This window comes from Sceloporus undulatus, chromosome 1, assembly GCF_019175285.1.
Source record: "Sceloporus undulatus isolate JIND9_A2432 ecotype Alabama chromosome 1, SceUnd_v1.1, whole genome shotgun sequence".
Classification (NCBI taxonomy): domain Eukaryota; kingdom Metazoa; phylum Chordata; class Lepidosauria; order Squamata; family Phrynosomatidae; genus Sceloporus; species Sceloporus undulatus.
The window spans coordinates 253,750,722-253,773,865 of record NC_056522.1 but is presented as its reverse complement, the minus strand read 5'-3'; the positions used below and the strand labels follow the sequence as shown (position 1 = coordinate 253,773,865).

At 41.0% G+C, this 23,144-nt stretch overlaps 1 protein-coding gene across 1 annotated transcript in view; it reads right to left on the bottom strand.

The window, feature by feature from the left end:
- The window catches only part of CLCF1 (cardiotrophin like cytokine factor 1), a 64,923-nt gene that overhangs the window by 3,790 nt on the left and 37,989 nt on the right, over positions 1 to 23,144 (bottom strand). Inside the window, 1 exon segment of the mRNA XM_042446677.1 lies at positions 5,488 to 5,679. Within this exon segment, the coding sequence (XP_042302611.1) occupies positions 5,488 to 5,679 (192 nt within the window).

Genomic DNA, 23,144 nt, shown 5'->3' with positions numbered 1-23,144 from the left:
AAGCTTGATATACATGCAGGGATACACACATGCACCCACTTGTTAGCATGCCCATGTGTAGACAAGTGCAGGCCTGTTCACAGATATCCATATATCCACTGACATGCTAGGATCTCCTTGTTAATCAGTGGCATCCCTTGTGTGTGTCGGCTGAGAGATCCCTGCTTCCCCCTGAACTTTCTCATACACATATACATGCTTACACACACACTTTATTAACACCCGCCTGCCTTACTGATCTACGTTCTTGGGATTCCCCACCCCCTGCCAGCACTAGTGCCCTGCGGGACAGCAGGATTGCCCAGGCAGTGGGGTAAGCGGGTGGGGTGAAGCATAGAGCGGAAGGGAGGTGTGTCAAAGCCTGCGGGTGTGTGAACAATCTGACAAGCTCAGGAGACAAATTAATTTCCTCCATGTCGCCTGGGGACAAGTAGAGACGGTTCTCTCTTTAAAGAACAAATGCACACCAGCAGAAACCAACTCACAGAGCAGGCTGGGATGTGGCCAACAGCATGAAACCAGCAGGGGAAAGGGGGGGGATGAGAGGGAAAGGATATTTTACATCTTTAATACTGATGGAGTTTGCAGGGCAGTAGGAGCAAGAAAAGCAAGATAGTGCAAGGCAGCCAGATGTTAGTGGAGGCACTGGAGGAATGGGAGTTTCCAACAATTAACCTCCATTGTGCAAAGGCTTCCCTTATTCACTTTTGCCTTGGAGGGGGGGCTTTCTTCAGAGTGGGATACCTCAGACAACTGAGGGACCTTGCTCAAATATTCCTGGTTTTCCAGGGTCTTAGCCTTTGCTGGCCAAAGTAAAACAACAACATATCACCCCCCCCCCCCAATCTTCCAAATCAAGGTCATGCAGTATGCTAGGTCAAGTTGTTTGGGCACCTGATGCAAAAAATTCTACAAATCTTTCTGCCTATTTGTGGCATTAAAAACATGGAGTGAAGAGAGCTAAGAAGAAATAGCATGGATTGCTGTGAAGTGAATAGCAGAGTAGGAATACACAAAGGGTTTTGATTTAATTTTACATTCTTGATATGGGAGCAGAGTGAAAAAGGTGAAGTCACCTTTCCTAGATTACAACTTTCAAAATTCTGGAAGTTGTATGTAGACCATAGGTAGCTTTTCAAGCTCTACATGGGAGTTTTACTCACTACATCAGTGTGAGCAGGACTCAAGTATAACTTGTGCAAAAAGATGGTAGATGAGATGCAAAATTCTGTGTATGAATCTCCCACTTCGTGCCGACTGTACTGCTTACCCACATCCCACAATCATCCTTGTCAGAGAACAATAAGGAAGGAATTTTTCAGGTTGAAAGCAAAGTGGTACATACTGATACACCGCAGGGATTCAATGTGCTTAAACAGCAATCCCTAAGTAAAACCTATGTGGATGTTACACTAATGTCTTTTAGATGTGTGAAGACAATATATTTCCTCCCACCGCCCCCCTGAATACCCTTTTTTTACCCACTGCTCACATTGCCACATATGGGAGCAGCTCTGCTTCAATAGAAATCCCTTGGCAGAAATTTCACAACACCCCTCAAGGAGAAAAGAGCAAAGCAGAAGAATTAACTGTTTTCCTTCCTTGTGAGATACAGAGCCCCTGTGGTTATGTGGCAGTGTGCATGTGTACACATGTGTGTGTATTTTCCCTCCTGCTGAACTGCTTAGTTGCCAATCATTACGCACCAGCAAATGCTAGCATGCTTCAGGGAAAGCAGTAGGTAAGGAGACAACCATCCAGAAAGACAGAGGCAGGGGGATTAGAACAAAATAACAAAATCCTAATGGCTGTGTGTTCTAGTGTGGAGGGAGACTATGCTTTCTACAGTTTAAGGTGATGATGGCCTATGTGAGTGAAGAAAGCCCAGTTTCCAGCACTCTGGATAGCAGGCTATATAGCCCTCCCAGTGCTTAATCTCTGCCTTCTTGAACCACCATAAAACATCTGTCCATCACTCACTGACCCAGTTCCTCTGCTAGACGGCCATTACTGTAGTCCTTATCACCTATTCCCAAATAAATATTATGTGGGGGGGATAACAGCACCTTTGGAACCTGCAGATAATGTGATTCCCTTCTTTGTTTAAAATCCAAATCCACTTTTTTTAAAAAAAACTTGGGAGTGGTCTTCCAATCCCTTCTGATTTCAGGAGGGGCTGATATAGCACATGAAGAAGCTGGGAATTTGGAAATGAGACCTAGCCCTCCAGGATTGCCTGTACTTGCTGTCCTAGTTCCATCAGTAATAACTTGTTCCCTCTAAAACGGGGCAATTTGTTAGCAAAATTCAGGTTGTCTTCCTTTATTCAACAAATGGGCTGGCTGCTGTCCCTGCCTCCACAAAAAACTGCAGGATTTTCAAAACAATGTTGTGTCCTATTTCTGTGAATTCCTAGCCATTGGGCATGTAGCCAATGTAGAGGTCCCTAAAGAAGCACCAGATCCCATCTGATCTTGGAAGCTAAGCAAGGTCAGCCCTGGTTAGGGTTTGGATGGAAGACTGCCAAGAAATACCAAATGTATTTCCATATTTCAGAGGAAGGAAATGGCAAAACCACCTGCGAGTATTCCTTGAGTAGGAAAACATGAAATTCATGGGGGTCACCATAAGTTGACAAACAACTTGAAGCCACATACACACTCACACACACAAATACATGTAAACATCTCCTTTTTCTTCTTGCCTAGTTGCTATATTTCCCGCTCTTTGAAAACATCACCACCACTAGTCTTCTTCAAACCAATACTACTTCCTCATCTTTTGTTTGTCTTTTGTTTGTTTTGTTTTTGGGAGGTGGGATTGTGGGATATGGGCATGTATTTTTTAATCTTGTAAACTGCCCCAGTTGTGTTGCACAGAGGGGTGGGATAAGATGATGATGATGATGATGATGAGTTGTTTTCTCTTTATAATCTCTATTTCCCTTCTGTATTATTTGTCCTTTGATGGGGAACTTCACAGGGGACAGAAGCTAATTCCCCCTTATGGGCCTCACCTAATGGTCCAAATCAAAAAGAATCTCAGCATTAGACAATATATCAGTCAAACTGTTTAAACTAACCAATTTGACTGTTGAATCCCATTGCAGAGAAAGTCAGGATATAAATCGTGGAAATAAATAAATAATAATGGACAATAATGAAACATGCAGAGATATTTGGGTGAGTTGGGTGTTCTTTAGGGTGAGGGGGCATTTTTACATTTTTGAGGGTATTTAATAAGTTTTGGGGGTGAAAATTAAAAATCACACCAAAAATGGAGGCTTCTGGGGGCTCCAGGAAACTGGTAGAGGGCTTCAGGGAGCACCAAAAAAGAAGAAAAAGGAGGTTTAGAGGCTAGCTGTGGCCCATAGTCCACATTTCCCTAACTTCTACTTTAACCTTACAGACCTGGACTGTCTCCTAAAAACTTATATCAAGGCCTAATCTTTTGGCAGCCTATAAGAATTGAATCAGGTTGTTAAAATGCATTTCTCCAATTGGTAGGACTGCACTATGCAACAGAGCCTTAAATCTTGCAAAGCACTATGACAATGCAATACCATCTTAAGGAAAGTGAGGTTACTTCCATAGGACATCAGCCTACTTGGGCTCCTCTGAGACTGAAGATGGATGTACCATTGTAAGTATAACAGACAGCACTTGATAATGTGCTTTTGATACCTTGTGTGCAATTTTCTCTTGCAAAGTTTGGAAAGCAATGGCTCCACACATTTCTAGTTAGTTTAATTATATATTGTTTGTGTGTTTTTACTACTGTGCACTTTTATTTGTATCTCTTTTTCCCAGTGCTGGTAGAAACAAAGTAGGGATTAAATTAAATTAAATTAAGAAAGAGTATATTGTTGTCAAATGAATAAGCCTCAGATGGCACTAAAAGTATCATATACACATGCATATGGTTGCCCCTCCATATCCACGGATTCAGTCATCCATAGTCTGAAAATATTCCGGAAAGATTTAAATTCCAGAAAGCAAATCTTAAGGGATACTATTTTACTACACTATTGGGTTTAATGAGACTTGAGCATCCATGGATTTTGATATCCATGGAGGCTCCTGGAACCAAATCCCAGAGGATACTAAGGGTCCACTATACACACATAGGACTTTATCACATGGGCAAAAAAGACAAGAGCATAGCAAGATGCTCCTGCCAATATCACACAATAATGCAAAGATTATCACCCTATGTTTCATGATGTTGCAATTATCTTGCGATTATCCCATGAATAAAGAAGAATTCTAGTGCCACTTTTTATTCATGAGATTTTCCTGTGAATAAAAAGTGGCACTAGAATTCCTCTTTATTCATGGGATAATCATTATATTGCACAACATCATGTGATAATCCTTGCTTTATTGCATGATATTGATGGGAGCATCCTGTTATGCTCCCATCTTTTATGCCTGTGTGATAAAGTCCCTTCATACATACATACAGCAGACTATGTCGATATGGGCTTCTCCAGGTGCATTTTTTAAAAGAACCTTCTAGAACCCTGATACAACATGTGTGGGCCTACATTTTCCAGTGCCCAGACCAAATGAATCCCTTATTTTCATTCTTATGATTGCTTTCAGGTGCTCAGTGCCAGAAAACCCTGCCAAGGGGCAGGGCTTGGAATGCCAGCTAGGCCAGGGAGCAGGGATGCCATGCAGATGGATGAGGGGCTGCCCCAGTCTCTGCTCTTGACGCAGCCAGGGCGTTTCCCTGACGAGTTCTGACAGACGAGGCCTCACCTCAGCCCAGCAGGAGATGCACAACAGATTGTAAACAGGGAGACTCCACCGGTGCCGGAAGGCAGGGAGGGGGAAGCATGTCAGATACTCTGCCAAGTGAGGGCTACGGCTGTGCAGGGAGAGCAATACTTTAGTTCAGTGTTTCCCAAACTTTGGTCCTGCAGGTGTTTTGGACTTCAACTCCCAGAAGTCCTAGAACAGGAATTCTAGGATCTGAAGTCCAAAACATCTGGAGGATCAAGGTTTGGGAAATACTGCTTTAGCTCTTCACCAAGCATAAGATAATTTTAGATGTAAGGGTGCATGTGAGGCAGATGTTGTTCTTCAGTGGGTGTTACTGCCAGTTGAAGTCACAGGTTGCCTCCCTCCCTGAACCTCTTCCTTAAATCCAGAGCAGAGTCAGGTTCTGCAACCTTCTGATACTCTCGTCCTCCCACTTAGTTTTTGGGATTCAAGATGCGCATGCATGTGTGTCTGAGATCTGACGAATACAAGGACGAACACAGCCTGACCTCACCTTACTACACAGGCATCAAAGGAGAGAAAGGCGGTAAGGCGCAGTTTATACAGGAGACATAAGCAGGAGGCTGGGCAGGAAGAGGAGAAAGCAAGAGGAAAAAGGCTGAGGAGGGCAAGAGCAGAGCACAAAGATGAGGGGAGGGAGTTTTTCCCCTAGGTTACTCAACTCAGTAATCTCCGACTCTCTCAAGGCGTCTACACTCACATATGTGGCCGCAAGCGTGTGCAGCTGGTGTTCCAGATAGCGAGTGAGGTCGTACATCTGCTGGATGGAGTGTCTGGTGGTCCCTTGGTCCGTGCTGTTCAGTGCAGGCACCACAGGCAGGTTCCAGAGCGTGGCACACAGGAAGGCAAGGATCCCCCACGAATCTCCTGCAGGGAGCACACTTGTAAGGAGCTGTGGGCGAAGGGAGCACTGTGACAGGGGGAGCAAAGCCTACATTGCTTGTCCTCATCCCACCCCATCCCAGGAGAGAAAGTGCAGGGAGAAGGCATTCAAAGCCATTTGCTTCCGAAACCCAGTCCCATCCTTCACTTTGAGATATTGACAAATATATAGGTATGCCTCAAAACCCATGATAAATAACCTATGAGCCAGGGACGGTATGGCTCACCACTCCAGGAACAAATGAGTCACTGAACTGAGAGGAGCCCCGGGTGCCCTACCTTTGATAACTGTTGCAGCAAAAGAAGAAAAAGAGCAAATTATACAAATACTTTATCAAAGAGTCATTTGCCCTACTAGGGCAGTGCCCTGTTCTCTTCATGCAAATCTTCCTAATGACTACTCTGTCACCAAGGAGTTTTCTGTTTGCTTATGAGTCTATGCTTGCTTCCCATTCTTTGATCCCACTTATTTATATGATTAGAAACAACTAAAATCAATGGCAGCTTCTATCCCATTGTAATTAGAAGCTTCACAAAGGTAGGTATTTTTGTCTGGACCATGCCAGAAACAAATTGTCTCTTTTGCCTTTCCCTGTCCTGAAGTCCTATGCTGTTTCCTCCACCTCATAGCTACTGCAGTTGCACAGCTGGAGGAAAGGCTGTTGTGCAAGGAAGTAGTGGATACCTCCTAGTGCAATACCCCCCCAAAGTACTTAAACTGGTGTAACTGAGGTTTACATCTGTGTTATGTGCCCAAGAGAATTCTAGCCTTCATTTTTAACTGTCCCTTGATAATAGGTACAGTATTTATTATCTTAACCAGTGTGGTATAATGGTTTGAGTGTTGTACAAAGACTCCAGGAGACCAGGGTTTGAATCCCCATTCAACCATGGAAACCCACTGGTAACCTGGGACCAGTCACATACTCTCAGTCTCAGAAGAAGGCAACCCTCTTCTGACTAAATCTTTTCAAGGAAATCCTAGGATATGGTTGCTATAAGCTTGAGTTGACTTGAAGGCACATGACAACAACAATTATTACAGGTGATTGGATTGTACACTACAGCTTTTTTGCCAGATATTTATTTTCCCTACTGTAACATTGCTGCAAGTCTGACAAAGTAAAGAGATTTCATACCCTTATTAGTTTGGCCTGAAATTTTGAAATTGTAAGACACTTTAGCATTTTCCAAAAGAGATGTTGGGTTGCAAAAGAAAAGGAATATATGACCATGATAGGCACAAAGAAAACGCTCAATATACTCTTTGGTTGCACAGAAACTCTATGGACAAAAAAAGAAAGGAAGATTTCAAAAACTATTTGGTGGAAATTCAACGAAGGGGGCTTCTTTATTCTAGGCTTATCTATTTTCCTCTGCCAGATGCTGTGAAGCACATAGGTGTCCCTTTCTGATTTGAGCAGACCAAGGCTGAGAACCTGGTCATGCCTGCATAGCCGCCATGAGAGCCTGCCCCGTTACTCATGCCAATGCCTCCCACTTGTGATGATTCACCCATGAAGCACGCAGCCCGGCCCTGGCCACTCGCGCTTCATTAAAGACTATCCCGCGGCATTTTCCTGTGTGCACCACGCCCAAGCCCAGCCCAGCCCGGCTGATTCCATCCTGCTTCAGTGCTTCCGCTGTTCTTCTTTCCACCAGGGACAGGGCCCACCCATTCCCTCTCCTACACACTTGACAAAATTCAGTGAATTTTCCTTCCTTTTTTGACAGATTCATATCTTCCAACTGTCCTAATTTGGCAAGGATAGTCTTGATTGATTCTCTCTAATTCCACTTTTTTTTTTACTGTTTTAAAAATGTCCCAGTTTCTCTCTCCTCCCCCATGTTCCCCTTCATCTTCAAATGACTACAGTTGTTTCACACTAGTTGAAAGGGCAAAAGTAGTTTGCACTCAACTTGGCATGAGGAGAGGAGATGAAGGGGCAGAATCTTTCCCTTTCCATTAGGCTCGGCAAAAAGCAGGTGGCTACAGCCTATCCTAACTTGTGTGTTCTTCTTCATTAATAACGTCTGCCATCTTGACCACACTCTGATGTTGATTGGCCACATACACTCTAGTTTTCATCTGTTAAATGTTGGAGGGTATGAAGATTCTCTTGCATATTTGGGGGTGTGAGAGAGAAGTCAACTGTAGTGGCTTAATGTTTCCAACCAACAGAAGGCTACCATAAAAGTTCTGTCATCCTGATGGGTGTCCTTCTACCTGTTCTGTCCCATTCTTTCCAGAGGAGATGAAGGAAGAAAAAGAGAGCAGTTCAATGGAAAGGTAGAAAGAAAAGTATTCTGTGGGAAGGCCCACAATCTTTTCAGCTCCTTTCTTACAACCACATTTCTCTCAAATAATTTTGGCCTAAATCCTACTATTTGTCTCAACTAGAACAGAACCATTGAATCAATGGGATTTAACTCACTACTCAACAGTTGATTCAGTGAGTCTGTTCTCATTGGAACTAACCTATAGACTTCAGACCATAATGCTCAGCTAGGTGCTAATAAGGGGGCTGTCTGAAACATGTTGATTTCTATGACAAAAGACACAAAAGGATCCTCATCCACTCCTGCCCAAGTGCCACATTTTGCAGTCACCAGGACTGGCTGTTGAAGATCAGTATTGGGACTATGTTCACGACTGAAAGTAGATACTTAAACTTTCTAGCATAAGGAGTACAGGGCAGGACACATGATACCTACAACTCTGTCCTTCAAATGACACCTTGTTGCTGTTCCCATGGAGCTTGAAACAGAAAGGGCAAATGGGGCACTAGGTTAAGACGAGTTACTTAGCACCCCCCAGCCTTAAGTGATTGTGCAAAACAGGACCACTCCTGTGCAGTTGAACCTGACCAAGAATTATCTGAAGTATACTTAATGATCAACCTCTAAAAAAGATGAATACAGCAATTGCCATTGCGCCATCTCAGGAATAATAAAGGCAGCCTGCACTACATCCTATGTACAACTAATTGGGAGTAAGCTACACTGAGCACATGGAGAGCACTTCTAAGTATATGCTGTGCTTGTAAGGGTCTTCATATGTAAAGATAATCAAATGATAATGAATGGGGAAAATAACCTGCCCTCTCCCTGCACATATGTACCTGCAAATAGACAAAATCAGTAACAACCTGGCTACTAATGCTGAGTCCCCCTCAGTTCTGGGTTGAGTGCCACGCCACACCAGCAGAATCTTCTGCTTACTCTGCTTAGTGTTAAGGCTCACTTTGCCTAGTAACATTTTCCATCTTGTTAGCAAGGCAAATTTTAGAACTTAATAAAGAATATAAGTAATCATGTATTTTTATTTTACATACAGAGTTTCATAGTTAATATTACATACCCTCCAGCATTTCAGATGAAACCAGACACATGTGGCCAAGCAACATCAAAGTGTGATCAAAATGACAGAAGATATTAATGAGAAAGAACAGACAAATTAGGAGAGCTTGCAGTAGTTTGCTTTTGCCAAACCTACAGGGAAGGACAATATTCCTCCTACTACTCTCCTCCTTGCAGAGATAATGGAGTACAAACTACTTCTCCCCTCTGAACTCAGTTTGCATCAACTCAAGTAAGCTTCAGAAGAAAGGGGAAGGTGAGAGGAGAGAAACTGAGACATTTTAAAAGCAGCTTGAAAAGTAGGATGCCAAAGGATTAACTGGGACTATCCCTGCAAATTCAGGAAAGTTGAAGGGTGTGATATTAGGATACTGTACATGTACTATTGTTGTTGCTGTTTCCTGCCTTTTCCCTAGTCCAGGACCCAAGGCAGCATATAACAGTTAAAACAAGCACAGATAAATGAAAATTACCTCATGCAAAAATTAAAAATGTAATTAACTATTGATAAAATCAAAATAGGTTAAATACAGTACATAGCCATTAAAAAGAAAACAAGAAATAGACAAAACAATGAATGATGCAAGGTCTGTTCCACTTGAGCAGTCAGTCTTCAAAGGCCTGCCAAAACAAAAATGTCTCCACCAGTCTGTGGAAAGATAGCAAGGGAGCACCAGTCTATCCTCTCTAGGAAAAGATATGGTGTCTGTCAGGATAACATAAGATGCAGGGATAGTGTGGATAACCTAGTGTTTGTTATATCCAGATCAATCTAGTCTCCCACCCATTATGTGTTTCAAAATGAGTACTTGCAACCTAACATTCTACCAATGGACTCATCTAGCAAACAGAAAACTGTACTTCTTGCCTGGCATATTCTTGTCTTCACAGAAAAGAAGCACACTAAGCCTACTAGCCACAGTATCTCACTTGAAGCACACCATGACATAAACTTGTTTGCATGTCATGGTACCAAATTACTCCTCCCTGTCTTCCAAAGGCACTTCAAGACCTATATACAGGTGATTGTCAGGGCGCATCCCAATTGACTGAGGTCTCAGAGTTTGATCCTATTTATACAGTACTGGGTTAAAATAAAGCAACCTTGAGAGCTGGTATAAAATGTTTCTGATTGTACCAGGTGCTGACAGAAATATTTTGGGATAAATAAAACATGCATAGATCTCCAAAAGCAGAAAGAACAGGAACGAAATCTAGGACTTCCTAGACTTTTTAAATCAGTCAGTGATGCTGAATCAGAATACACAGTACTTGCAAACAATGCTTGAGACAGTACTGAGCATTATGCTGCCTTTGAATACTCCAGAGGAGGCCAGAGACTAGCTGAATCAGTCAGCATCAGTATGAGTAGCACAGCCCATTTGTGGCACCTTGCTTGGCATCCAGTTGGTGTCTTACACATGTGTGAGTTCCTTTATGCAAGTAGTTGGACATTTTGTGGGCAATGTATAACAGACGTATTTAGCTGAAAGTTATGAAACTGGTGTTACATATGTTGGTACCACTGCACCTCATTGAACACTGAGCTTTATGAGTTGAACGTTGTACATTGATTACACAGTTGTGCATCACTGACATTTGACATATATGCACAATGCATTTTGATGGTGCAACATCACAATTCTGTAATGAGCTGATGTAACACAACTACTGTGAACATAAAGTTATACTGAATCTCTAATGTAGGCTCTCAACTATATCCCCATACTAGTCACTGCCTCTTCTTGTGATAGTTTTGCCTCACTTCTGGTTTATTGTGGTTACAGCCTAAATCAGTTGTGTTGACAGCTGCCATCTGGACACAGCCTCAGAATGTGACCTACCGTCTTCACTTCTAGACAAATGATTTTATATCACACCTTCATGTTAAAATAACAATCTGTTGCCAGCACACATAATGGAACTTGGTCTTATTATTTACCACTATACATTTTTTCTACTAATAAAAGTTTATTTAAGTCCATTTTGATGTATTTGTATTTTCTAGACTACTTTGGAGTTTAGATTATGGCCATTACCTATTGTGGCCATTAAAATTAGAACTCTTTGTGAACCAAATAGACCTGTCATCCTGGCCTAGACTGAAGATTATTGAACAATTATTAGAGTCAGAATGAAGTTGTTATGAACAAGATGAATTAGTTGGGTTATTCTATGAATGCACTGAATGTAGAATGTTGTGAAATGGTGTTTCAGCAATGCAAAATCACATACTGAGCCATTTCAGATACACCATTGCATTCCAGCTTCGAACTCCTACAAACACAATGGAAAAAACAATTTTTTTCCAAGAGAGAATTCACTAACAAGTTTATGACCTATCCCACTGTTAAAATAAAATGTACAGGTAGCTTGCTCAATATATACACACAGAAAGGATTTTTTCCCCTCCATTTGAGTACAGAGATGGCTCAACCTTCTAGTCTAGACACCTCTGGCTATCACCAACTTTCTCCATGCAAACATATACATGCTAGCTGTAGAAATGGAACTTCTTGGCAGTCCACTTCAGGCAGATCTTGGCTGTCAATCAGAACAGATATTACTGAGCTTTATGAACGAATTCAAATTAAGACTACTGTTTATGTTCACAGTAAAACTATATTCTTACTAGGCACTTAGTAACATGTGCTTCAGTGCTCCAGGAAATGCTCCTCGTGTTTTGATTAAGTTATTACATTCACATTTCACATCCCAACTAATATTATGTGTAGTTTCTATTTCTGCTGCTTTTGAAGACTCAATTTGTTTCTTAATTTTGTTAATCCAGGATACACACACACACACACACACACACACACACACACACACACATTATTTTCTGAGTGCACTTCATGTATCTCTTGGGTACATTCTTGCCTCTCAAAACTGTGGACAAAATGAAGGGATTAGCCTTTTTAAAATCCACAAAACTATATATATTTTTCAAAAACATCAGGCTTAGAAAGAAATAGCAAGATTTCTTGATCAGCCATCTGGTCCAAATCAAATGCCTCACAGCAGTCTTTCCTTCCCCACTCAGCCATGAAACCCACAGATTGATCCTGCGCAAGTCACACTTTCTCAGCCTCACAGGTTGGCAATGGGAAACCCCCTCTGAACAAATCTTCCAAGAAAACCCCATAATAGGTTTCCCTTAGGGTTGCCATAAATCAGTAATGCCTTGAAGGCACACAACAACAACAACAACAACAACAACAACAACAACAACAACAAGAATCCTTTCTAGTCTGGGTAGCTAGTCTCCATTATCCTTGGCCAGGATAAGCCAACCTGGTTGTGCTTATGGAATTACTATTCCAACACATCTAGAGGGCACAGCTGCACTATAAAATTGCACTATAAGTCTTATAAGTTGTAGTGGGGAAATTGCACTATAACTCTTATAAGATCTTATTGTATGAGTGAGGAGACACCAAATGGATTTCCAACTAGGATCTGACTGGAAGGGAACGGCTCAATACTTTGGACAGATGAAAGCTATACTAGTCTGGGAGAGAAAGTACATTTACTCCATAAAAGTAGATCCAAGATTTTACAGAGTGTCTTAAGATCCACATGGGAGAGACTCAAGGAAGCAAAAGTCCTGTGAAAAACAGGAGGTTGTTCTTTTGGTCCTCAGCACCACTCTTCACCACCAGAATATGCAACAAGGACATTGGGGATAAATATGTACATGTAATTTAAAAAAAAAAGAAGATGTGCTCTGGAAGTGCCCCCCTGAAATGCAGTCCAAATATACCTTACTTGCCTTAAGGGACATTTTTCAGGGGGGAGTTCTACAGCTTTGAAGCAGAAGTTGGCTGTGTCTGCAGCCGATTGCTGGGACCCATGATGTCACAATATCTGTCTATCTATCGCAGTGCCTGAATCAATTAAGCACTTTTTAAAAGATTCCTTTAAAAAATCACTGTCAGTAATCCATTCATGAACATTCCCAAAGTGCTTTTTAGAAATTTAAAACTCAGAAGTCACTCCTAGAGTGTGTGAGAAGGGACAGCAAAGGGACAGCTGGTCAACATTTGATTTGCACGTATGTGTGTTTTCCTTTTCACCTCTGAAGCTAGGAGGAAGCCAAATTCCTCCTTCAGCTGAGCAATGTACTACAAATACCCTTTTAATATTATATCAGACTTCATTCTGTGCCCATAGAGTTTTCATCTCCTGTTTTTTATCAACGTACTGTACGTGGAAAAATTCGACTTAACTGTGCACATCTCCCAAAGCAGCTGTGCAACATATCTTAAATATTGAAAGCTGTAGTTTAAGATGGGCATCCATATAGCATAACCAAGCAGCCTCTGGTTTTCCTTCAGGAGCAGACTAGAAGCAATGCAGATGGCAGTAGTTTTCTTTTCTTAGAAGCTGCTATAGTAAAAATAGGTGCACTATACACTACCACATAAGCACATCTCTCTCTCTCTTTCTCTCTCTTTCTCTTTTATCCATGCACAACAATACCCATACACATATTCTCATATAATTTTCCTTGGTTGTTTTTTTGGCAAAAATACAATTTCTAATGTATGTTGCAAATGCAATGCATTTTTCTTCCATAAGTTACCATAAATATTCTTGGAACAGACCTTTTTCTTTTTTTTTTCCCCCCCCCCCCCCCTAGACTATAATTGACAGTTTCCACATCATTATCTGGTCTGCAATTTCCATCCTGAGACACAATCTAGCAACCGACTTCATGGCCACAACAGCTGGCCTAATTTTTTTTAACTCCTCTATTTCTTACCCCATTGCCTACTTATTTATACTAGTGAAGAGTATAACTCTTCTGGTGAAGAGTTCTGAAAAATGTGAAAACTTACACACTTCTGCAGCATTTTAACTGATACTACTAAAGATATTACACCACTTTTTGTTTTTATTATCTGGTAAGACATCTATAATATTGTTTCAGATATGTTGTTAATAGTGTAGTTTGCAAGAATTGAAGTAAACAGGGGACAGAGGGGAAAGTGTTAGGAAGAGAGAGAAACTGGGTCATTTTAAAAGCAGCTGAAAAAGTGGGATAACAGAGGATTAACTGGAACTTTCCCTGCCAAATTGGGACAGTTGGAAGGTATGTATTTAGCATAATATATACTGTAGTCTCAAACTTTGCTTACTTTTAAATTCATGACTTTTTACCAGTATATAAACTGCTACTGACTGAAAGACTGTTGATATCTCTAAAAGGCATTTTTGGAATTACCAAATATCTGACCCCTCTATCCACATGCCATGCCACAAGTTTTGTTGTCTTTTGATTGCATTCAGATTTGAAAAAAATACCTCTTTGATGGAGGAAGTACCTATGCTAATACTAACTTCTTTTTGCATAAGCATTAAATCAATGACTGCTTGCACCTAGGCAACCACCAATATTTAGTTATGTGATCAACTTCAACTTTAACCATCCCAATCAGAGGCAATGAAGATTTCAGAGTGAAGGAACATTTAATATGAGTCTTAAGCATACTAAACTTTTTTCCTCCAGTTGTTTCCCAAGCTCTAACAAGCCAGGAAGTAGAAAGGTCAGGCTCCATGCTGATGTTGTCATACATTTGGCAAACTTATGTGGTATGCTACATTGCTACCTGTATTCATTAGCTAGCTAACCCGACTCGATTCTCAATGAACAGATTCCAAAATCACATTAAAAAGAGGGGAAGGGAGGGGAGGCAGAATGGACACAGCCTACATGCAGCATTGTAGTGAGAAAGCAGGTTAATAAAAAGCAGTTGGAAGTGAGATGAAAATTAGTCCATTAAATGTGTCTGTATACCAAACCCCTAGACAGAGTTAAATCTGCTTTGTCTTTCTCCTTCCCTTCACCACTGTTTTCCTTTGTGTCTTCTTGGGTTTCGGAATGTATCTTGACAGTGGAGGTGGGAATGATTAGTGATAAAGCGTAGTCCGTCTTACTCAAAATACCATATAACTGTGTGCCAGATGTAAGACAACATCAGCGTGAACCTCAACCACAGATTTCCTGTCTTGTTCTACATCGTCAAAGGACAGATGCGGAAGACAGAAATCGTAACTCACGTTCTGCATATTTCGCAAGAATGGATGTGCGCTTGATTCGCCTGGCATTTTTATGAGCTTGACAAAGGAGTTGGGCATGTGGATTTTCACAAGCCTCACATCCTTTTGCGGACAAGTGCTAGGAGTTCATGTTTCATGAAATATGCCAACACTGTGAGAAAAATAAAACCACTACTGCTGGATGCCACTGGGTCAGTAATAAAACAGGAAAGGTGGAGTGCTTCGCAACCTAGAGTCACAAACCACAGAACAGTGTTTGCTTGCTGGTGCTTGCGCAAATGCTGCTCTGCAATTATCAGGGGGACTTGCCGGGGAAAACCCACACAAACCCCCCAGTGAATTTGGTGGCTACAAGAATAGTTTCATTGCATGTGCTACCATTTTAATTAAAAGCTGTATCCTGAGAACCACATCGCTCTTTTGCCACAAGCATCATTAGTATCTACGTTGCATAATGGTCCCTTGCAGTTTTCCCATAAGCATAACCTAATAGGCCTTTTAAAAATTGTACTGTGTATTCTTTGCATTCATATATTGGGATTTTTCTGGATGAAAGCCACCTTTAGCCTATGGGATTCAGCAGGAACAGACATTGTAACTGTTGTAATAGTTTTAAAGTGATTGTTGGGTTCTCTAAAAGGAACAGGCAAGAAGCTTGTGCCTTAAAATGATTACATAGTGTTCCTGTGCCATATACCTGGTACTCTTTATCTTTTTAGTTAATTAGTTTTAGAATCATAGAACCATAGAACTGAAAGGGACTGCTAGGGCCATCTAGTATAATCCCCTGCCATTCAGGAATTCACAATTAAGATTTTAAAAAATGTCCATCCAATCTCTGTTTAAAGACCTCCGAAGGAGAGTCTACCATCCTCCCAGGCAGTCTATTCCACTGCCAAGCAGCTCTTATAGTAAATAAGCTCTTCCTAATGTTTATGTTAACTCTCTTTGCTTGTAACTGGAATCCATTGGTTCATGTTCTAGTATGCATTTTATTAATCACATTTATAGTTTGTGCTATATCCCATGAGATACTGTAGTTTGTTCTCCCTTGTATTTAACATTTCTCTTTCCTGAGCTAGGAATGAGAACAAAATTAGATGCAGAACTCAAGTGAGAGTTTGTTGTAGTCATAACATACCTTTGCAGAGTAATTCCTACCATGTCTCTACTGATGAAAGATCTTTCAAATCCAGAGAGAAAAAATTGCAAATGGTTTGCAAGGGACATGAATGCAGAGGAATCTTGCAGCTCCTTTGAGAGTGCAAAATAAGTTGTAGCATTAGCTTTTTCTGACAAAGGGGCCATTCAGACTACCTTTTACCCCGGTTCAGAAACCAGATTAACCACGGGAAGTTGATATTGGCCCTGATTCTTCCACAATCGAAATTGAGGCTTCCACACCCGTTCAGGGGCAAATTACCCTTGGTGCAGGTCTTTTGGAAGTAGACTTTAAGCTGTATCTTTTCAGAAAAACCGAGTCCAGCAAATGAATTTTGCCCCGGTCATAATCGGGTCAAGTTCAGGGGAGGGATTTAGGTCAGAGGAGGGCAGAGGGCGGAACATGCCTCCCCTTCATCAGGTTGAAGAAGGAGAAGGAGGAGGAAGGAAGGGAGCCATGGAGGGAAGAATCAGGGCGAAGGAGGAGGAGGAGGAGGAGGAGGAGGAGGAGGAAGGAAGGGAGCCATGGAGGGAAGAATCAGAGTGGAGGAGGAGGAGGAGGAGGAGGAGGAGGAAGGAGCAGGACGAAGGATCAAGTTCAGGGGAGGGAATTAGGTCAGAGGAGGGCAGAGGGCGGAACATGCCTCCTCTTCATCAGGTTGAAGAAGGAGAAGGAGGAGGAAGGAAGGGAGCCATGGAGGGAAGAATCAGGGCGAAGGAGGAGGAGGAGGAGGAAGAAAAGGAGCCATGGAGGGAAGAATCGGGGCAAAGGAGGAGGAGGAAGAAGGAGCAGGACGAAGGGTCAAGTTCAGGGGAGGGAATTAGGTCAGAGGGAGGGCAGAAAACAGAACAAGCTTCCTTGTTTTTTATCTCCCTTTTTTGTATTTTTATTTTTGACAGACTATGTGAATGCTTTTTGCTACAGGGTGATACATTTTGATAGAATGTGTGTGCTTGTGCTACGTTTCCCTTTCTGTTTGCTCCTGGCACGGCACCTCACTTTGCAAGAGGCTTTTAAAAATTATTATTATTCTTTTTGTGTAATATGCGAATGCTACAATGCAAATGTTACAAATGTTTCCCTTTCAATTTGGCAAATTGATACAATATATGAATGCTTTTGCTACATATGTATGTGTGTGCATTCTGGGGTCACAAGGAGGGAAAACAAAGCAAGAGGATGCAGAGATTGTATTCTGGGGCAAGGAGTTATTATTGTTGTTGTTGTTGTTGTTATTGTGATGGGAACGGGATGGCATGGCATGGGGGGAGGCAAGGGCTGGAAGCAAAGGGGAGTCTGGAAGACTGTGGAAACCCCTGACTTTGGGGGAGTCACAGTCTCTCAACCTCAGGGGAAAGGCAATGGCAAATCTCTTCGGAACCAATCTTGCCAAGAAGAAAACCCCTGGATGGGGTCGTTTTAGGGTTGCCATAATCTGTAATGACCCAAATACATACAACACACACACACACACCTGGAGGTTTTTAAATTTGACAGACTATGTGCATGCTGCCGCCAGTATTTTTTTAAAGGAGGGGGGAAAGCACCCATTCCATTGGCCAATGGCTGTAGGAAATGTCACCTTTGACGAAAGCGGAAGTGAATTTGATTGACAGCCTTCATTTTAAACCGGTACCACAAATGTGAACTTCAGAGGGGTAAATTACCCTGATCAAGGTAAAAGATAGTGGGCACTTGTTTCTGGAGAGATTCAAGAGGGGGGATCTGTATCTGCCCAGTTCCATCCAGGGCAAATGAGTGAGTGGGAATGGGGCCTAGGTCTGCTTCCTCTGATGTGAATCTGAGGGATGTAAATGTTGGTGAGGATTAAGACCGCAGCTGAGTACACAACTCAAATCATCCAGAGAGCCATTTTTATATTTATAAAAATGTTTTAAAAATACAGTGGTACCCCGGGATACGAATTACCCAGCTTACGAATTTTTCGGGATACGAAAAAATCCCATAGGGATTTATTGTTTCGGCTTACGAAGGTTTTTTCGGGTTATGAAAAAACCTCGGCGCTATTTTCAATGGAGCCGCGGCAGAGCCGCGGCTTTTTTTCCATTAGCGCCTATGGCAATTCAAGTTACAAAGGTTTTTCGGGTTACGAAATTAGCCGCGGAACGAATTAATTTCGTAACCCGAGGTACCACTGTACAGTTAACACGAATTAAAATGGTAACAACAACAGGCTCATCCACAATTAATCCACAGTAAAAATTTTCAATCACCTCTTCCATTTCCTTGTGTTCAGTGATTTATTTTCTCTCTGTTTCCCCTCACTAAAGATCTTTCCTATTTTGCAGGTCCTGTGATTGTTCTGTTTTCCCCCACTACTGATTTCTGTGCCTCCATGATACAGCAATGCATTGTAAGTTCTCTTCTTCCTCACACATCATACAAATCTCTCTGCATCAAACCCCCCCTTTTCTAGGAATCTCTAGGTCCTCCAACATAACTTTATGGTCAATTTCAATCAGAGTCACACTGGAGGACCAAGAGATTCTCAGAGAGAACATATTAATCGTATCAGCAAATAATCAAATCTGCAATTTTCCAAATCCACAAATGTCAACGCCACAAATATGGAGGGCTGACTGTATTCATTCTGGTTGAGTTGGTCATGCTGGCTGGGGGAATTCTGAGAGTTGTAGTCCAAAACAGCACCCTTTCTGAGCTCTGCATAGAGTAGTTTGGTTGGCCTGTTTTTAACAGCAGAAGGGGCATGTTTGTTAAGGACTGCTGATTTGTTTATCTTAAATTTCTAAGAAATGTATGTTAGTTAAAATGTTAATTCATTGAAATGCAAAACAGCCAAACTTTACAGTATCACATCAAATTGCTGAAAAAAGACTGTTCCGAGTTAATATAAACTCATTCTGGCTTAATGTTTTAAATTAAAATAATTACTAAATAAGATATTAAATATTGCACTGAACATTTATTGTTATTCATTTAAATTAGACATTTGAAACATAAAAATTTGATTGTTTTCCTCATTACTGCTGCTGAAATGGAAATCTCTAGTAGTTGGAGAGCTGAAAATGTTTCCTGAGATGCCTGATGGAAGACAGTATGGAATCTATGGCTTTTAGAGAATCTGTCAGATAGTATGAAAGTAAATAAGGGACTAATAAATAATTATACTTTTGTTGAAAAATGGCTTCATTAATTTGGGTTGGACTGGGTGGTCCTTGTGGTCTCTTCCAATTCTCTGATTCTATGAACTTGTGAATACAATATTGCACACTGTGAGATCACCTCAGTCCCATCTCAGACTTCATCTGCACTGCAGAATTAATGCAGTCTGATACCATTTCAACCATCATGGCTCCATCTGATGGAATCCTGGAATTTGGTTTTGTTGTGGGACCAGAGCTCCCTAACAGAGAAGGCTAAATAACTCTTAGAATTACAAATCCCAGAATTCCATAACATTGAACCATTACAGTTAAAGCAGGAGTCAAACCACATTAATTCTGCAGTGCAGATGCAGCCCTGGATTCTGGTCAGATATTACAAACTCTTGCAATAAGGAAAGCAAATCTTCCGGAACTGGCCCAGATCGCTAAGATAAAAGTTATTATTGTATTGTTTCTATTGCTGTAACGCTTTAGCTCATTTCATTTACTGAGTGCATTTTAATAAAATTTTGGCAGCAGGGTATAAATAAATAAAACCTTGGATAGATGGAAAAAAGAAATGTAATATGTTAGTTAAAATGTTAATTCATTGAACTGCAAAATGATTAGACTTTACAGTATCACAACGAATTGCTCAAAAAGACTGTATGAAGTTAACGTAACAGGAAATGGACCAGAAACTCCCCCCCCCCGCAATGTGCCAGGAACTGGTACTGCATTTGGGTCCATTGGCTATCACTGTTTTCTGGAAACCTGCCAGGCTCAGGGACCTGCCCTGGTGTCCAGAGACCACCTCTTTGAGTATCACTGTTGGGCAGCACACCATGATATAAAATCAATCCAACAAAAAACTGAGAGGGGTTGTTCACTATACTGTAGCAGTGGTGTCACTGGGGGGGCACTGAAGGTATGGATCCCACCAGGTGACACCTTAAGGGGGGATGAAACCACTGCTCCTCAAACATCTGCTTTTGGGAGCAGTGGTGAACAGTGAGGAAGAAAGAATTACGGTAGGAAAGACAGGAATTCCTTCTACTCCTCTCAAGAGAGTATGAAGTAAGATAAGACTAATGTAACTGAATTAAGACTGACAAATTGGCAGCTAGTAATTATAGATATACGGATAAAAATATTATAAGAAAGGAATAAAGAGGATGTATACTGTTGCCTGACTGGTTCTCTTCTCTTTTGAATTTTTCTTTAACTGTGGTTGTTGGGTTCTTTCTAGTTCTCTTGGCACTTACTTCACTCCTCTATCTATATGGGGGAAAGAAAGAGGTGTGTGTGTGTGTGTGTGTGTGTATGAATAAAAGAAGAAAAAGAAAGAAGAGGAAATAACAATGAAAAGAAGAAAAATAGGAAATAAAAACAAGAAGGAAAAGAAGGCATGTCCTCCAGAGGACATTGTGTGTGTGTGTGTGTGTGTGTGTGTGTGAGTGAGAGAACAATTAAAATGAACTCTATAAAGAAAGGAAGATATGAGGTAGGGAAATTTTGTATTAGAAATGTATTGACTATAATTTGTCAACTGGAATGATAAATGTAAAGAAAATAATTGTGATGTAAGATACTCAAATAAAGAGCGAGAGAAAACATCTGCTTTTGGGCAGAAAAAGGCTGTGGGCATTTGCCTGTGCCTTGTTAAAATGCTGAAGAGATGGTGTGATTGGGGTAAGGCTCAGTGGAAGGACAAAGTAGAGCAGAGGGGGGGGGTTAAAATTAAATTTAAATTTTTTTAAAAAAATTTAAAAATTAAAAATCACCTTTTACCAAATTTTCACTTTAATTTTAATTTTGCTAGTTGTTTATGTCACAACTATTATCATGACATTCAGTGATATACAGGAATTACGATTGTATGAATTAACATTTGTACAAAAAACATTCCTAAGGATTCTGGATGGTTTGGGATGGGAGGAGGTCAATATGAGTTACCATACCCAGTGACACCAACCCTAGTGCACTGTAGCAGAGGTGTGAATGAAAGGTACATTTAGATTTACCAAAGATATCTGACTCACCTCCAGTAAACTGGCAAGGATATCTGGTTCCCAGTTGTTTAACAATAGCAGTAACAAAGTTACACACTCTCCCACACATGCACTTATAATGCTAAAATGGATAAAGTTTAAAGTAAAGGGGAGTGGTGTGTGTGTGTGTGTGTAGGGCATTCTGCAAGATCCATTCAGTTCTTCTGGCACTCAGAACAAACTCCTGTGCTCAGACGTCTTAAATTCTAAATGACTGTCTTTTGTATCAGGCTCTGGTTGATGGATCTCAGAGTTCTAATAAAACAGTAACAGCTACACACCACAAGTCTGCAATATTCCCACCCTCTGCTATAACATGAACCAAAGATCCTAAAAAGATAATTTTGTAGTGTTTTATTTTGTTTAGTATGCCTCTTTTTATTTATTACATTCTTTGACATTTCTTGTCACTTATTCTGAATTTGCATAAATTGCCTAAAAATGCAAGATATTTTCTGTACTAAGAGAATCTCTTTGTTATCTTCCCAAGATTGAACAGGAATGGGCCATTAGACCAAGAGGCTGACACCGCATAGAACAAAAATACCTGCTTTTTTTTATCTGACCCAGTATTTGAAAAGACATGAAGAATCTAAATATTGGGGTGCATGCGTAAAAAGATACTTTTCCAGACTAATGGGATCCTGCCAGAAGCACACCATCCAAAAAATTATCTACAGTATGTATCACATGGGTTATAGACTAAGTTCTTATATAGTATATATTAAGAATACAATCTACAGCCCTAGTATTTCATCCACTGCTACAGGAAACTTGGGGAAAGGATCCCTGTTTAATCAGTCCTGCTCCTAAGATGTGCCTGAACTGCACTGGTATGGAAATTGACTTAAAATGTATATGTTAAGGAAGCAGCAAACATCTGGAACCCATCATGGTAGCAGCCGTGATCAAATTCAATCTCTTTTGCTTCTAAAATTCAGATCCCTGCCACTGAGCTACAGAAAAAAAATCCTAGTAGTGGATTAAGAGCCATAGCCCATATAGAGCAGCAATGGTAAACATATAAATATATGCACAACTCTGTTCAGTGCTACATGAATGTGGCTTTGCTAGTAGACAAATGAAATAGTCAACTTGGAAAATTGTGTAAGACTTCTTTGTCAGTGGATCCAAATAGGCAAGCAACTGTAATTCCCACTTGGCTTGGTTTGTGCCACCCATTTTCCCTCTACCTCAAAACCTTTTGCTTATAATGTAGGCTGGAAAAGACTAGGTGGGTACAAAGCACCAACCCAAAACTGTTTCCACATTATTGCCTGAAATTAGACTTCAGTATAACATGATGGAAATTGTGGGATGCCATGTGATCAATTTGCTCAGTACTGGTGATCACTGTTCTTGCTCAACCTTAGTGTGAGAGAATGTGTGACTATAAAATTTCTTGCTTGCTAATGAACTGACATATGCAAATGAACAATGTTTACCTTTCCCCTGCTTCATCCCTGCAGATGAAGCCGCCATTTTGAAATAAGAGAGTCACAGGAACCCAAATCTGTATTGTCTTGCCCCCCTCAAGGGTAAGGCTAAAGTGATACAGCTGCATGGCTTGGATGATCCTACTCATCCATGTCAATTCTATCTACCATTAGGCTCCTGATTGCCAAACCAAAAACCCATTTGGACATATTCAGCAAAGACAGAAAAATGGGGCTTAGTGTCCAGAGCTTGAAAATGTTACTTTGGAAGTGGGGTG